The sequence below is a fragment of the Alosa sapidissima genome, chromosome 7 (genome assembly GCF_018492685.1).
Source record: "Alosa sapidissima isolate fAloSap1 chromosome 7, fAloSap1.pri, whole genome shotgun sequence".
Lineage (NCBI taxonomy): Eukaryota > Metazoa > Chordata > Actinopteri > Clupeiformes > Clupeidae > Alosa > Alosa sapidissima.
This window is the reverse complement of record NC_055963.1, coordinates 4,517,107-4,534,606: the sequence shown is the minus strand read 5'-3', so window position 1 is coordinate 4,534,606 and position 17,500 is coordinate 4,517,107. Positions and strand designations below refer to the sequence as shown.

The 17,500-nt window shown below is 42.5% G+C and overlaps 1 protein-coding gene and 2 long non-coding RNA genes across 3 annotated transcripts in view; 1 reads left to right on the top strand and 2 right to left on the bottom strand.

Moving 5' to 3' along the window:
- The window catches only part of LOC121713901, a 10,183-nt gene extending 7,907 nt beyond the window's left edge, over window positions 1-2,276 (bottom strand). The window contains exon 1 of the long non-coding RNA XR_006032977.1: window positions 2,201-2,276. This is a non-coding gene — a long non-coding RNA (uncharacterized LOC121713901). The remainder of the gene's footprint in view (window positions 1-2,200) is intronic.
- LOC121713896 overlaps window positions 1-12,305 on the bottom strand; it is a 22,989-nt gene extending 10,684 nt beyond the window's left edge. Inside the window, exon 1 of the long non-coding RNA XR_006032973.1 lies at window positions 10,382-12,305. This is a non-coding gene — a long non-coding RNA (uncharacterized LOC121713896). The remainder of the gene's footprint in view (window positions 1-10,381) is intronic.
- A 3,982-nt stretch (window positions 12,306-16,287) lies between these two features.
- LOC121713849 (teashirt homolog 2) overlaps window positions 16,288-17,500 on the top strand; it is a 42,580-nt gene continuing 41,367 nt past the window's right edge. Inside the window, exon 1 of the mRNA XM_042098860.1 lies at window positions 16,288-16,694. Within this exon, the coding sequence (XP_041954794.1) occupies window positions 16,655-16,694 (40 nt within the window). The 5' untranslated portion in view covers window positions 16,288-16,654. The remainder of the gene's footprint in view (window positions 16,695-17,500) is intronic.

Sequence of the window (17,500 nt, the reverse complement as noted above, 5' to 3'; positions counted from 1 at the left end):
CTAGAGCGGGTGCGCTTGTGCAGGAAAAATGCTTATTAGTCAAACAATCCCCGTCGGAATAATGCCTCCGTCAGCCGCTGGTGAAGGATAACTATGTGTGTGTGTGTGTGTGACACACAGGTGCCAGGCGTCGAGCACGGCCCCTGAAGGGGATCTGAGAGAGGCACGAGGAGCATCCAGGGGCCGAGAGAGACCAGGAGCCTCTCGAGATCCCACAAACAGGGGGAATACAATTGAGCCAGCCCTCACCTGCATACAGAGCTAATGAGCTCTGGCCAAGGACTTTCCTCTAGCACTGACACAATACCCTTTTAGAGCAGGAGATGATTTCATGTATAAAACATATCATACACTCTCACTGAATCTCACTGTGAGTGTCATTTTAACAGCCGCTTAAAGATAAATTAATTTGCACATTTTAAGAGATGACATGATCCATGACACATCAATGTGCATCTTGCGTCATGTTGTTGAGTAATATGCACTGCCTTCTCACACTAAATCCTTTACTAAACCAGATTAAATACTTCATAATCTCTGTTCTCAGTAAGATACTTGAGAGGTCTGACCAAGCCAATGGCTGATCTCCAATAAGGCTGATCTCAGGCCTGAGATAATAAAAATATCAGTTTGACAAGTTTCTCTAACAAAACAAAAGCATCATTGTGCTTGCTTCAAGGTGCATGTGCGACTTCAGAGTGATATTATATAAGATGCATGCATGCATGACTGTTGTGAGAACAGGACACCTTTCAATCAGTAAGCAGAGTCAAGTTAGACCTACAGTACAGTATAGCTTCAAACCTCATACAGTTAGTGCAGTTTTGTAGTCTGTGAATGTTTGCTGTTAGCAGAGGGGTAGCAACAGAAACCCTTGGAATTTTGCCATATTTCGGGTTAGGATCATCACAAATCTCCCTCATTTTCAAAGCTTAGTGTTGACAGGTATATTAATTTAAGTCTGCATTGTGTTTGTAGTTCATCCTAAAAATGAACAGGGAAGTGATCACAGATGAAATTCCTCTGGGTGGGGTCAGTGGAGTTGAATAAGAAGTATGCATACAATGTCCACTCTGTGTACACAGATCTTTCTCATTAGAACTAAATAATATAGGAATGGAAGTGGTTTACTTCATGACTTGTTTGTAGCCTATCCATGTTTTATTGTCATCATACCATTCAATATGAAATCTAAACCTGTTCACTGAAATCTTACACCTAGCATTACTATTTGCACTAACACACACATACACACAGCTAACTCAGCCTGGGGCCTAGATGTTGTTCATGGTAGGCAAAGGGTTAACTGCCATGCTGGTTGATTGCATGTGACACCCAATATGAGGGGACAGATGTGTGTGATGCTGATGTTTGTGAATTTGTGCATGCCTGCATTTATGTGTGTACTGTATGTGTGTGTATCTGTGTGTGATAGAGATAGTTAGAGAGATAGAAAGAGAGATTGACTGTGTGTATACATGTGTGTGTGTGCGCACGTGCATGTGTGTGAGAGAGAGACAGAGACAGAGAGAGAGAGTGTGTGTGTGTGTGTGTGTGTGTGTGTCTGGCATTGCCAGCCAGGGCTTGGTCTGGCTGCAGAAGTGTGTGTGTGTGTGTGTGTGTGTGTGTGTGTGTGTGTGTGTGTGTGTGTGTGTGTGGCATGGCTTGGTCTGGCTGCAGAAGTGTGTGTGTGTGTGTGTGGCATGGCTTGGTCTGGCTGCAGAAGTGTGTGTGTGTGTGTGTGTGTGTGTGTGTGTGAGAGGCATGGCTTGGTCTGGCTGCAGAAGTGTGTGTGTGTGTGTGTGTGTGTGTGTGTGTGGCATGGCTTGGTCTGGCTGCAGAAGTGTGTGTGTGTGTGTGTGTGTGTGTGTGGCATGGCTTGGTCTGGCTGCAGAAGTGTGTGTGTGTGTGTGTGGCATGGCTTGGTCTGGCTGCAGAAGTGTGTGTGTGTGAGTGTGTGTTTGTGTGTGTGTGTGTGTGTGTGTGTGTGTGTGTGTGTGTGTGTGTGTGTGTGTGTGTGTGTGGCATGACTTGGTCTGGCTGCAGAGGGCAGTGTGTGTGTGTGTGTGTGTGTGTGTGTGTGTGTGTGGCATGGCTGGGTCTGGCTGCAGAGGGCAGTGTGTGTGTGTGTGTGTGTGTGTGTGGCATGGCTGGGTCTGGCTGCAGAAGTGTGTGCGTTGTTCATTCCTCCGCATCTCACCTCCTCTGAAGACTGCTCATTTGTGGAGGCCCCTGCGGTCAGTAAATAACAGGCTCCTCCACGAGCCGCGTCTCCCGCGCGTCTCCTCCGCGTCTCCCCCGCGTCTCCCCCGCTCCATATGTCTGAGGGGGGTACGACTCCCTCTGCCCCTCAGACAAACCTGTCACTATCTGCCAACCTCAAACGCCAGCCACTCAACAGAGCCTCCGCATCAGCAGCTTCTTAAACAAAAACAAACAAACACAAAAGGGGAAGGGTTTGTTCAAATGGACCCTGCGTACTATCTTATTAATGAGAACAAACACACACGCGTGACACTCAACTTCCATCTCTCAGGTATGCGCATAGCTTGTGTTTCTGATGTTGATAAGATGATAAGTAAGTGAGGCCATATTAAGACAATCTTTGGAGAAAATTATGGGGATTTCAATGGCCAGTTGACAGGCATGAAAATGGATGTGAATCTTTAGACAACTCTCATGCCAAGTTTGTTTAGTAGTGTTCTTTGTTGAGCCGTGGATCTGCCCAAGATTTCTTCCTTGGTAAATGAGTTTTTCCTTGCCCCTGTTGCTCTTTGGTGCTACTAATCCATTCTTCTACTGCACTTTTTACCCCCCCCCCCCCCCATAAATGCACAAATAGGCTGACACCAGACATAATTTCACTGCATTTCTTACATCCAGTAACTATATGCATGTGACAATACACTTCTTTGTATCCTTGTATCCTTGTATTGCTGTTCAACAGGTAAAGTATAAGGTCAGTATAAAAGTCTGATGCATGTCTCACACACACTTTATCACTCGGAAGATCCATAGCCTGCCATAAGAACAAAAAATATATTTGAGTGAAATGAACAGTTGCATATTTCCAGGCATAGCCATGTAATATTTCCAGCCAAAGTGACGGTAAGGCACATCTGTTCACATCAGTGTCTGTATGAGTAATGTTAGAGAAATGTGCAGGGTTCAGCCTAGGCATCAGCATCCCGCAGTAAAAACATGCTACAGCCACCCTCAGAGGTGACGTCAGTCTGTCAAACGGTGGGACACAGACACAGTTCATCATTCAATGAATATTATTTTTTACTTCTTTTCAAAGTTAAGAGGGGAACAAAGTGGTGATCAGAAACTACCCAATGTAAAACATTGCATATTAACATTCATTCACCTGAAACCAACATTTCTACAATATTTAAATTATTTAAGATATCCTTTCATTACACTGTATAACAAGAAATGTGAAGAGACAGTACGATATATGTATGTATGTATATATTTATATACAGTGGCAAGAGAGAGAGAGAGAGAGAGAGAGAGAGAGATAAGAATCCGAAATAATTGTACAGTAAGTCATGTTTCCTAGTCAATACAGCTAACCTGTTCTTAAACGACCAACCTTTCCCTCTCTCAAAGTTAATAAAACGTGCTGGATCACATCAATGCATATTTATGGGGAACATTTGCAGCATAGGGAAGGGGGAGAATCAATTTCCTGCTCCCTCTTGGTAATTGATGGCTTTTCTGAGTGTGCTCTTGCAGGGAAAAATGACACATCAGGTCTATCATATTTGGAGCTGTAGTGAAGCTGCCAAACTCTAATCTCCTGGACGCTTCTGACCCCTCTATGACCTGCTCTTCTACCCAACGCCAACAATCGCTAATAAATGAGGCCTGGAGACTGTCCAAAATGTCAATATTATCACATAGCATTTTCATATTATTTTGTCTGTCTTGTAATATTGCTCCATCTCTGCTTTCAATATAACTGTGCATCTGGCATGTCAAGCTGTCTGTCTTTCTGTCTGTCTGCCTGTGTCTGAGGGAGATAGGAAATATTTCATCTCCATGACCTCTTAAGCACATTTGGGCTTCAAGCATGTTTTTTAACATCCCAGTAAAAATGGCAGTCATTCTTTTCTTTTTAACTCTTAGTGGCGTGTGTCCTGGGTTGACGTGTGACAGCTGAGCAGTCAAGTCCATGGCCTGTCGCCACAGGAATCTGATACTTCAGGAGCCTAAAGCTTGACCTTGAGCTGTATTTTTTTTTCATGGCCAGAAACTGTCGGGCTCAGCAGTGAGAAATGTGCCTGTCCAGATGGTTTTGCGCGACAGCGTCTCACTAATTGTCAGTGATGCCATCAAAGAGATGGAGTCGACCTGACAACACCGCTGATCCGCTGATGAGCAATAAAATCAGCATCTACAGGGGAAAAGGCTGAGTAGAAAAGCCAGGTAAATGCTAGCCACTGGAAATGTTTAATGAGCTTAACATATTAATAACATATTAATCATGATTCTAGCCTACACAGCTGGGTCTCCACACAAAAAGCAGTCACATGCAAGAAGATATAAACAGATGCACTTTGCACTGGCAAAGTATTCACGCCGCACATCTTTATGACATCATAAAGGCATGCCTCGCATGCACAGCAGTGTGTCGTTAGGAGTTAAATCTTGGGGAGCGTGGTGACTATGGCGGTGTAGGGTACTGGGGAGGCGTGAAGTGCCAGGCGGCCTGTCCCTCTGACGGCTTCTGCCCCAGCTCCCAAACATATGACATGTGGAGAGGGCCCCACTACAGACTGACATGTGCTAAAGTGCATTATAGTTATTGCCAGGATAAAGGTCACATCACAACGTGCTGCAGATGAGAAGGGACAGCTCCACTGCTTCACACAGTGCCAGGCCAGAGCAAGTGGGAGAGAAAGAGAGAGAGAGGGAGAGAGAGAGAGAGAGAGAGAGAGGGAGAGAGAGAGGGAGGAAGAAGTGCAGCGATCTTTGGGGACATGTTCACTGGCCTCCACTTCCATGATTAACCCACACTTAATCATCAAATTAAAAAAGAAGAATAGTGCATCAGAGAAGTGTTTGTTAAGTTAATCAGATAATGGTGCTGCAGCGGGTGAAAGAGATGTTGTAAAGATGTTGTAAATCCATGGGTGGGTGTCTGAAGAGGGTTGGTCTGTTGGCATGACAATATACCACGAAGCCTGACCCACACAGTGCATGACAAACGTCCTCAGAACCACAATTATGAACGTCATATTACAGTAGCAGCTACTGAAACACTGTGGTCAACAATATCATAATGACTTCCTAGTTCTTCGCATCATGGTGCTGTTACACTTATATAGAGTTTAGGCCTCTGTTGGACAGCTTTTTAGAATGGCCCCCTGGTTAGGATGCATGCAACATGGCAAAATAGACACGAACATTTGCAGGAATGTTTCAGGAATACCAAATCTCAAGAGGAGCAAATGATGCAGACAAAATTAAGTACAAGAGATTTCTGTAATGGCCAACTGGCTGGGAACACATTTCACTTTAAAATGTCTGCATTTTCTGAGAGACAAACAGACAAAGAGTGTGGGTGTGTATGAGGGAAAGATGTGTGAGAACAGGGAAAGCCTCCAATTTTACAAAAAGTTGCAAACTCCAATTAAATCTGTGCTTGTATATGCACATAACGATGCGTATAGTAACACAAGTATCAAACAAATGCTTCTTATGCATCTGTAGAAAATGCCTGACCTCAGAAATATGGTGGGACCACGCTTCAGTGACGTGACCAAAGCAGCATCTCACAGTCTGCCATATAGCAAGTCAGCCAGAGAGATAGTAACACCTGTATTGCTTATACTAGTTGTTAAGCATTGGAATATTTTTTTTTTGTGCAATATGCATAACCAAATGCTGGCATAATGAGCCATCTGCATGTGTGGTCCCCTCCTCCGAGATGCTGGGATCTGCACCATCTGTGCTGCGGCTACCAGCTGTTTTCCCTCTTATTACATGTTTATTAAAAGCTGGAGTTGTCCTCTTCACAAGTTAGTGGAAAAAATCAGACACATGAGAGGCAGTCGTCTCTGCTACCACAAAACAGAGAGCGGAAATAAAGGAGGCTGACTCTCTTTCTCCAAATCTCGTAAAAAGGAAATGAACTTTTAAGATGATTTTCTCCCCATATTTTATGAAAAGAGGGAACGCTGGTGGGGAAGATGAGATTTCTTTTGATGAGTAAAAGCTGATGAACGTGCAAATAACAAAACCAAGACTAGGCTATTGACCAATTTAAGCAGGTGCTATCATTTTTCACTTAATTTACAATAAATAATTAATACATTGTAATAATATTTTGCAAAGAAGTCTGTTTAATATCTATTGAAAATGTGTATTATACATTAATGTTCAGTGTGGACATTCACCATAACCCTGCTTCTGTTGAGGTCTGACGTAAACATGCTATCTAGAGGACCTGATGTAGTTGTCAGGTGGGCCTCCTACCCTGACATCTTTACTCAGCTGCATGTCATTTGTGCCTGCCTGCACACCCAAACATTATTAGGAGAATCTTTAAGAGACAAAGTAGCAGAACAGGCTCACATGCACACACACACACACACACACACACACACACACACACACACACACACACACACACACACACACACACACACACACACAAATATACAGTCCCAACCCAACCACAGACATACATGAAAAGCAGAAAGACACCCTCTAGCAATTGAAAGCAAGCGATGGCTGTGTAAAATATCGATTGACCACAAGTGAGCATTTATGTCCAGGCAGCAGCTCAAGAGCCTGCCGTCAGGCCTGCGTGGCCCTGTGTGTGTGTGATGGGGGCTGGCAGAAGTGCAGACCACCCTCTGCATCTGTCAGCAGACCTCAGCATCCCCTGTGTCAAGCGCGCTACACAGGCCCCCCTGCCCAGTGATGGACACTAGGACAGAGTTCTGGAAACGTCCATCAGGATAGGAGAACAGACCCCGGACATGACAGGTCAGATTCGGACAGACGCTGACAAACCCAGGGTGGACACGCTGTCCACACACACTACAGAGATCCCCAGAGACAAGTGACAGGCGGAGCTGATGCCTATACCTCCGTGTGGAGAGGTCTCTTTCTATCACACACACACACACGCAGACACACTAATGTATACATGCCATACGCACTGAAACATACACTGACATACTGTACAGTATACAGTAATTATATTCCACATAAACAGTTACATTCATCACACACCTTCTTTTGTTTTCATTACTCTTCTCTCTGGATAATCCTGCTCCTGCACAGAAATGTTTTACCCACTTTTACATTACAGATCAAAGGCAACAAAAAGAGCCCTTTCCTTTTAAAGATCACCCTGCCATGGACACCCTCCTGACTGAGCAAGTTGTGTCAGAGCTGTTCCCAGAGGCTTGGTGGAGGAGACTCTTTGAGAGAGAGCTCCTCAGGCTACAGTCTGTTTACCCCGCTGGTCTGGGGCACATTACACTTGTGGATTGACAGCCGCCAGTGACACATCTTGTCCATATCACCTTTGATATGCCAAAACAGCGTGTGACATGGCCATCGCCTGAGAGATGCTTATGTTTTGTCGACAGGAAACAGAGTCATGCAGAGCATTTTTAAAACAGGCCACTGGAGGAAAAAATCACACTGCTCCACACCAACGACAACAAACTCAGCAGCTCCAATGACACAATTAAGAGCTGAATACTGGTATTACCTGATGATGGGAGGGGAACATTTGTCTCATAAGCTTATGTGAAACACACATACTGTATACACACACACACACAGACACACACTCACTCTTAATACAACTCAGGAGCTGTGCCCCCCCACCCCCCTCCTGTTGTGTGTGTGTGCTTGCGGGAACACAGTTGCATGTGCCGTTCTCCTGTGGAGTGGTGTTCTTTAAGCACTGCGTTTGGAAATCAGCCGTGAGTAATGAGAGCCTTTCAGCAGGCTGCGTTAACCAGCACAGTAAATGGGGTCACGCAGCTTTGTGTGACAGACAACCCTCATATGGATACCATTGCTGTAAAGGCCTTCATTCCATTTATGCCATCAAGAAATTATACATTAATCTACATTTAATTCAATTTTGAATTTATTGTGCTTATATAGCGCCAAAACATTACACATGTATCATGGCGCTTTACAGAATGTAGGCAATCAGAGAAAAAGAAAAGAGGGAGAAAAGAAAAGGAAGAAGGAAGGAAGGCCCATGGGTAACAGGGGCGAGGAGGAAAAACTCCCTAGAATTGGAGATACATATAGGAAGAAACCTCGAGCAGATCCACGACTCAAGGGCCTGACCCATCTGCCTAGGGTCAATACGGACAGTAAGGTCTGTAAACAATGACAAATGCATATGACAGTCAGGTGTGGAGAATAGGACATGGTGTTTAAAGCACCTGAGGTGAAAGTTACAAAAGGTGGGATGATTACGTATCCGGTATGATAAAGCATAATCATGATTTAGTGAGAGAAAGTGCAATAGTCCGGCGTCGGAATTGTCCAGGAAAGAAAGTTGTGAGGGGGCAAGTGGTGGGTCAGCAGACAGGCCAGAATCCGGGCAGAGTTGTCATAGGCAGGTGATGGGACTGTACAGGCCAGGAATCCAGGTAGGGGGACAGTAATACAGTAGTCAAGGATGGGACTTCAGGTGGGATGGGTAAGAGGAGGGCCAGGCACACGGATGGTTGATGACTGGTGATGATATACCTCACAAGTGAGGTACAGTAAGGGAGAAGAAAGAGAGATGTAGAATGGGTTAGTATTACTTGAAGTGATCAGTGGTGCTATATATTGTTATTGTTACAGTAAATCATAGTGAGAATGGGCAAGAGAGGGAGAGTTGAGAGAAAGAGGGTAGGGGAGAGAGGAGAGGGGAGGGGGTTGTACAGCATGGCACATGAGAAGTCCATGACAGCACTATGCTATAGCAGCATAACTAAGGCATGGTGAGGGGTAGTCGACACCAGCGCAGGTATGGACAGTGATCACCATCTCACGCGCGACTGGGGTGCCAGTCACACGAGGACTCAGCAGGGTGGTTCATTCCAAAATCCCCGAGATGGGTGAAGTTCCACACCACACCATACCTAACTATGGGAGGCAGTAAATAGGTATGTTTTAAGCCTAGACTTAAAAATAGGGAGGGTGTCTGCTAATCGAATTGAGGAGGGTAGATTATTCCAGAGGAGGGGTGCGCGATAGCTGAAAGCTCTGCCACCTACTGTCGTTTTTGAGATTCTTGGAATTACAAGAAGGCCAGTATTCTGTGATCGTAACGGTCTGGGCGGGTTATATGAGACTAGGAGATCTTTAATATATTCTGGTGCCTGGCCATTAATGGCTTTGTACGTTAGAAGTAATACATTGAAGTCAATGCGGCTTTTAACAGGCAGCCAATGTAGAGATGCCAGGATAGGGGAAATATGTTCATATTTTTTAGTTCTAGTGAGTGTGTGAGCTGCTGCATTTTGTATAAGCTGTAAGCTCTTTAGACAGGTGTTATTGCAGCAAACATACAGAGCGTTGCAATAATCAATCCTTGAGGTTACAAAAGCATGGATTAATTTTTCAGCGTCTGGTAAGGATAAGGACTTCCTTATCTTTGAAATGTTCCTTAAGTGATAGAATGAAGTTTTGGTAATCTGTTTTATGTGATTACTTAGTGATAGGTCTTGGTCAATTGTAACTCCTAAATTTTTAACACTTGTGGATGAGGATAGTCGAAGATCAGTAAATGTAGCCTGTGATGAGGATAGGATATCCCTCATCTTTTTAGGACCTACAACCATGACTTCTGTTTTATCGGAGTTCAAAAGCAGGAAATTATTTGTCATCCATGTCTTTATATCTCTTATACATGTGTCAAGTTTGGCTAACGGAGTTAATTGGTCAGGTTTTACGGAAAGGTATAGTTGTGTATCGTCTGCATAAGAATGACATTTAATGCCATGTTTCCTAATTTCAGAGCCTAGGGGAAGCATATAGAGAGAAAATAACAGGGGCCCTAGTACTGAGCCTTGAGGCACCCCATATTTTACCATAGTCTGGATAGACGGTTTACTGTGGACTCGTACAAATTGTCTGCGGTTAGAAAGGTATGATCTAAACCAAGCGAGTGCTGAGTCTTTAATGCCTATCAAATGTTCAAGCCTGTGAAGTAGTATGTCATGGTCTAAGGTGTCGAAGGCAGCACTGAGGTCCAGGAGGACAAAAATGTATATATGTCCATTATCGGCAGCAATGAGGAGGTCATTAAAAACTTTAACTAAGGCTGATTCAGTACTGTGGTGAGCTCTGAAACCAGATTGATATAATTCTTCAATTTTATTCATATGTAAGAAGGAACTAATTTGTTTGGACACTATTTTCTTCTAGTATTTTCGACAGAAAAGGGAGATTAGATATAGGCCTATAGTTGGCCAGGCTGTTAGGGTCAAGGGTAGGTTTTTTGAGGGATGGCTTAATAACAGATAACTTAAACAGCACTAACAGCAGTGAGTTATTTATGATCTGGAGCAAAGCATTATCCAAGAAAGGGAGAGCAGATTTCAGAAGATGAGTAGGGATAGGATCTAGTAGACTAGTTGTAGATTTTGATGAGGAAATTGTGGAAGTGAGGTCTAATATGTCGATCGGTGTAAATTAAATCAAAGTTGTTTGTCTCATCTGTGATTCAATTATGTTTTCGCTACCGTTCAGCAATGGAGTACGAATATCTGGTGAGACTGATTGGTTATAAATCTTATCTCTAATTGTTTCAATTTTGTCATTGAAAAATGTCATGAAATCATTACTGTTTAGGCATATAGGGATAGATTCGGTTACTTCAGTGTGGCTCTTCGTCAGGCGGGAAATTGTGGTAAAGAGAAATTTTGTATTATTTTTGTTTTCTTCGATCAGCAAGGAATAGTAGCTTGACTTAGCCTCGTTGAGTGCTTTTTTGTAGGTGATAAGGCTATCTTTCCATGCTTGGCGGAAGACTTCCAATTTAGTAAAACGCCATTTTTGTTCAAGTTTGCGTGCTGCTTGTTTGAGGGTTTTTGTCTGTGTGGTGTACCATGGAGCACGCCTTACTTGTTTCCTTACTCTCTTTTTTAGTGGTGCTACTGAATCAAGGGTTGAGCGTAATGAGTTCATTACATTATCAGTCGACCTCGGCTGGATTAAGGAAAGGGCCTTCTGATACCACATGGGTCCGGAAGGGGGCAAACGTAAACGAGATTTTTTCTAGAAAGTCTGCATTCGTTTTTTCAGATAGGCCGCGGCTGTAGTATTCAGCTAAATTGGGTACTGCATATTGTAATGTCATTGTAAAAGTAATTAGATGGTGGTCAGTTAAGGTCGGGTGTTGTGGCAGAACTGTTAACTGCTCTATGCTTATGCCGTATGACAAGACTAGATCAATAGTATGGTTATCTCGGTGTGTGGGTGAATTAACATTTTGACAGAACCCAACATGTTCAATTAGGGATTGAAATGCAATTGTGAGACAATCATTCACATTATCCATATGAATATTGAAATCACTCAATATAAGTATTTTTTCAGTTTGGATGGTTAAAGTGGAAAAGAAATCAGAAAATTCTTCTAAGAATTCGGTGTAGGGGCCAGGGGGTCTGTACAATGTGACCACAGTTACAGGCTGATTAGTTTTCCAATCTGGGGGTAAAAAATGTAGGACTAGAACTTCAAAAGATTTAAACTTACATGTATTCATTTAGCAGACACTGTTGTCCAAAGTGACTTACATATGTCAACTATGCTACGCGGGACTACACTGTCTCCAGAGCAACTTGGGGTTAAGTGCCTTGCTCAAGGGCACAACGGTGGAAGCCAGGAATTGAACCCACAACGTTTTAGCCTACTGTACACTAGCCAAGTGTCTTAACCACTACACTACCACCACCCCACCACATTAGACACAAACAGAGTCTCAAAAACACACACACACACACACACACACACACACATACAAACACACACACAGAACATACACATTTTGACGAACATAAAGACATCCACACACATAAGCGCAATTAGACAATGTACTTAAAGATGTAGGTGAATACATGGTAAATATTTCTTTCATAGCACAACTGAATGCCTCTCTCTGTTTAGATCAGGTCCTTCATGAGTGTAATTATTGCAGGGGAAACTGGAAATCTCAAAGGCAGTGTATAGAGTACTTGGACATTATGCCTGTCCAGTTTGGCAACCTGGAGAAATAATTAACCTCTTCCAGCTGGATTTGGGGTTGGAGAGGAGAAAAAAAAGGCAGGCAACAACCCGACAGGACGTTCTAGTGACCATGTCCCCAGCCTATAGTCCATCACGGACCTGCTGACATTCATCACCTCTATACCAACAAATGATCTGGATTATAACCACAACCATGAGAACAAATGCAAGAAGCCCATTCATTGGAAATAACTGAAATTGTGGAAGAGAGGAATCATGGAAGGCAAGATGGTTACTGTTAGATCCTCAGAATAAGTAGCCACTCAATGTTCCCACAGTTTCTTGTGTGTAAAAGCTTCCCCTTCACTGCCTGGCTATTTCATTTTACTCACGGTTCCTTTGCCTCTTTCCATTTAATTGGGTTACACATATTAGATTTTCAAATTAAGCATCTGCTGTTAACAATATGCATATGTTGTTGTTCTACTTTGAAAATTATGACTCTCAAGACTTCAATCACCGGCTGTCCGTCTCACATGAAATTTCAGCTCTGAATCAGAAACAGGTCTGGATTCCCCAGGCCTCTGTGCTTTCATCATAGGAGTGCATTTTAATTAGACCCACCCAGCAGCAGCCATTTGTAGCAAGGCTGAGGAACTAAACAGTTCAACTCCTCAATGCAAATGAGCACTGTGAGTTGCATTATTGAAAACAGATGCAAAATTCAAATATTTTTTAAGGTACGTTAATAAGAAAAATAAAATACAACAGACAAGTTCAGCTAACTTTGCAAGTTATTGTTTCCTTTCTTATACATGTACAGTATGATTAGGGAATCACAACCTACTTCAATTTAATTAGTTTGAGCGGTTAGAAGGCATTCTCTCAGGAAAACCCTATAAAACTCTTAGTGGGTTCATTATTAAAAGAAGTGGTATTTCATGTGGGAACTTCCTTGTATTTTCCCTCTTTCAGGTAGAAACGTTTAAAAAAATGTGAACGCACATTCATCTTTGGAGGGAGCCACAAAGATCTACACATATTAATAAAAATGAGGGTGGGAAATCAACATTTTCCAATTTGGAGATATTCTTGAGATTATTAAAGTCTCAACATGCAGTGGATATACTCAAGCTACAACCACACAAAGACTTGAAACCCCTTCTGCTCTTCCCTCCACTCAGCTCACTATTCCAACAAGACTGTCACCTTGTCAATAGTGGTGCCTTAGCTCCTATGAGATTTCAAAAAAGGAATATTTTGCGTAACATTGCTCAATACTGTTCAACACGCCTGGCCCACAGTCGCCTAATGTCAAGAAAACATACTGGAAACAATCTATATAAATGTATATGAACACCCAGACTTACTGCTCCGAGAGCTTAGCTAAGCTTGAAGTTTAGCATTTACCAAACAGTGCCATTTATTTACATGTTGACCAGTTGGTTCCAGTGACTGTAGGCCAGTCTGTGTCAAGTTACAAAATGTACATATGTTTGACCATGAGCTTTGTCTCATATAGTTCTGCTTGTAAATCTGAGTTTTACTTGAAATGTTCTGCATGTCAGGTAAATCTGTGTTCTGTAAGCAATATTTTCAACAAATACATTCAACTATTACATGACATCATCTAAAGCCCTGGAAGTGAAACTATAAGTGAAACTTTGTAAATAGTATTTAATCTACTGCCTATAGCTCATTTTGTATGGTACCACTACACAGTTATGGAAGACTATATATGACTTGGAAACCATCGGGTGGCAAAATCTGAGGTCACACTATTGTATTTTCCTTTAAAATTGAGTTTTAAAACAGAACCCGACTGAAAAAAACAGCCTGACCAGCTTAAGGTGGTTTGCTGGTTGACCAGCTTGTTTGACCACCCTATGATGGTTGACCTGCTAGACAACCCAGCTTACAATGGCCATCTGCCATACAGTATGTCCCTATGAGCGCTCTCAGCTCTGTTTCAGAAATGATCTGCGTCCATACTATTAACCTGAAAACGCACCACTCATCCACACTGGACATGTGCTTTCTTCCCGTGAAAAGGTGACCTGAAACAAGAGTGGAACAAACATGGATTTCTGTGTTCTTCTTTTCAAGATTCTGTTTTCAATTCTAAAACACAACCCAGAATTTTCAAGCTGAGACAGGGCCAGCAGAGATTTGAAAATGCTCCTTTTTATGGTCTGAAGATGGCAGAGTAGTGTGGACAACAGGCATAAATGCAATAAAAGTGGCATATTTGTTCATATTTTTCATTATATATTTCGTAATCAAAAACACAATAATGTGTCTAAGCAAGCCAATGTTCCACAAGTTCTTCAATTCAATAAAGGTTCTACCAATTTGATGTCTACCAACTGTGTGCAAGTAGCATGGTCAGGAGTGGGTCTGGACACGGTTAATTGACTTTACGACTTCCAGTAGGGCCATAACTAGCAGTGAAATTAAACTTCAATTGGTGCATTACGGTAAACTCTTACCAAATTGTTTCAGAAGTGCAGCGATCTTGTAAATAAAGGTTTTAAATGAAGCTGTTTACTCAATTCCAAAGAAATACATGTCCATGTTGGATTAGCGATTGTATTTGCGTATAGTATCTGTGTTTTAGGGACATTGAAAATGGGCTTCAATGGCCTCTTGGTCTGGAGAAAATCCCAAATTTGCCAAAGGTTCGTATGGGTATTCCCAGGCTAAGTATACAAGCTTAACTAAAGATTCTTAAAGGTTTCCCATCCTGAGATTCTCAGCCCCATCTCATACAGTAAGCATATGTTCACATGCACAATCAAACAACACACACAAAGAGAGAGAGAGAGAGAGAGAGAGAGAGAGAGAGAGAGAGAGAGATCTTAAGCATCTTCAATCCAGTTCAAATAACAGTTCTGCAGGAGGTACACTAACAAGAAAACTAACATTTCCTTACTACAAACCACCAGTGTCCAGTGTCTGGTAGTAATCTTTCATAACAATATCAACTCTAGAAGGTTAACATGAGCTCTTTTGGCATACTCAAACAGCCATAAATACTACTTACTATTGGCATGAGCTCTATTGGCATACTCAGCAGCCATACATCTCAGTAATAAACACGTGCAAGAGTGATGTTATACATCCCAGCTGAACCTGCACATACATGCTTGATATAACTCAACAACTCAAAGAAAACACACAGAAAAACACACAAAGTGTATGTTTGTATGTGAATGTGGGATTCATGCTTATGCATGTGTGCAGTGCACAGTATGCAGTATGCAGTATGTGTGGGATGCATGCTTATGCGTTTATGTGAAAGACATAGTTTGTGTGTGTGTGTGTGTGTGTCTGTCTGTCAGTGTGTGTAAGAGAGAAAGAGAGACACAGAGAGAGAGAGGTCTTACACTGGATAGATCTGAATGACAAATGGCATACATTGACTGTAAGAGCTGGCACCACACACAGATTTATAATAATGAACTCTGATCACATTTTCCATGAGCTGTGAGCAGAATTGTGTGTCCTTACACCCTCTAAGATGAAGCACGGTTGCAAGGCGAGCAGATTTTGCTCTGCATAATCCCACACATCAACTACATTTAGACCTATTCATAAATGTGCTTTCATTACACGCAAAAACTCAATGAGCTTTCAACCTTTTGAATACCCTATGTTTCTGTGTGTTTATGCAACTTTAAGCCTACTGTATTTGAGGTCAGTTATTCAGGTCCAATAGCTTTCCATCTCAAAAAGTGTAGCACCAAGCACAACTACTTTAAAAACAATACAAAGGTAATTATCAGGTTACAACATAAGTGTGTTGCGGCAGTACAGACTCTTTGTTACTTCAAGTACAACCTTTCTATACGTACACTGATATGGATATGCGTTGAAATGGAAACAAAATGTTCGCTAAAGCTGCTGTTTTTTTCTTTGAGATGAAGAGCGCCTTACATCCGCATGGTTTCCTGGCCGCTGTCTCTTTAATAAGCTCGTGGTTATCTAGTGTAACAAATGTCTCGCTGCCATCATCAAGTCCAGGCGAGGAGGGAGGAGTTTTTTAATGTTCAGTTTGTTCTGTGGATCGATGTTTGCTGGCATCACCTCACCCCGCCTGTGCTGCTTGTGACATAGTATTTCATACAAGCGGGTTTCTCTGTCCTTTCCGTATGTTTCACGCGCTCATCGGATTTGGTGTCTGACAGTACTCGCCTTGTGACTTTCGCAAAAGAAACGGAAAGACAAGAAAAGAATCCGCCATAGATCTACGATAGCAGGAGGTAAAGAGGACCCGTCCTGACACCTGATTTGCAAAGACAGCGTTTCTCATTCTGGATTGTAAGAAGACGACCTCAGAACGGCGACATTCTAAATAAAGAGTGGCTCTGTTTGCATGGACTATAATAAATCCCACACACATTCCGCCTGGACGCTGCCTGCCTGAACTGCGAGTCCAAAAATGCCAAGAAGAAAACAGGAGGCTCCGAGACGGGCTGCGGGTAAGTCCGATTGACACCTATCATTCTAGTCCTCGGCGTTTGGATACTTCAGCGGTAACATATTACGCTCACCTTAGACTTTTCCTTAAAAATGATTCGCACTGAAAGCAAATTGATGGTAACTAACCAAAAGATGAGAGGGAAGTCAAAATTTACGCGCTTACCGGACACGTTGAACTTCTCAGAATTATATATCTGTAGGGGTCAAGTACCGTGTCTGTGTCATCAGGGTGTATGTTCAGCCTGCATTTTTTCTTTTACTTGGAAGCGGAAAAGATGAAAACAAAGATCGCGTCGCTTTTTAACAATTTCACTCTGACATGTAATTATGATTTATCTATGGCTTTTACAACTCTGTTTCATGAAAAAGTTAAGAGTTTAAAACTTGAAATAGATACTAGAGAGTAGCGTCATTGGCCACTGCAAATAACTTGAAGGAAGGGCATGGTTTCAAATGAATGTGCCTCGAGGACCCGAATATCAGTTGAACTTCCAATGAACTCTTAATATCCCATAGACAAATGGAGAGGCACAAACACACACTGGCTTTCTCACACACTTACATGCAGACGGGGGAGAGAAGGGGGAGTCTCGAATGATAGTTATTTGTAGCCTATGTCCCAGTCTATGTTGCTTCTCAGCCTTTATATTAACACTCGAATAGCCTATAGACTAATCCCAACATTGGGGTGAAAGAATGACTGCAAAACACCGAATTACAGATGTAGGTACCTAAATTGTATGGATAATCTGATTAGTTACCTAAAATGCAATTTCGATTTTATGTCTCCACCAAAGAGATCGAC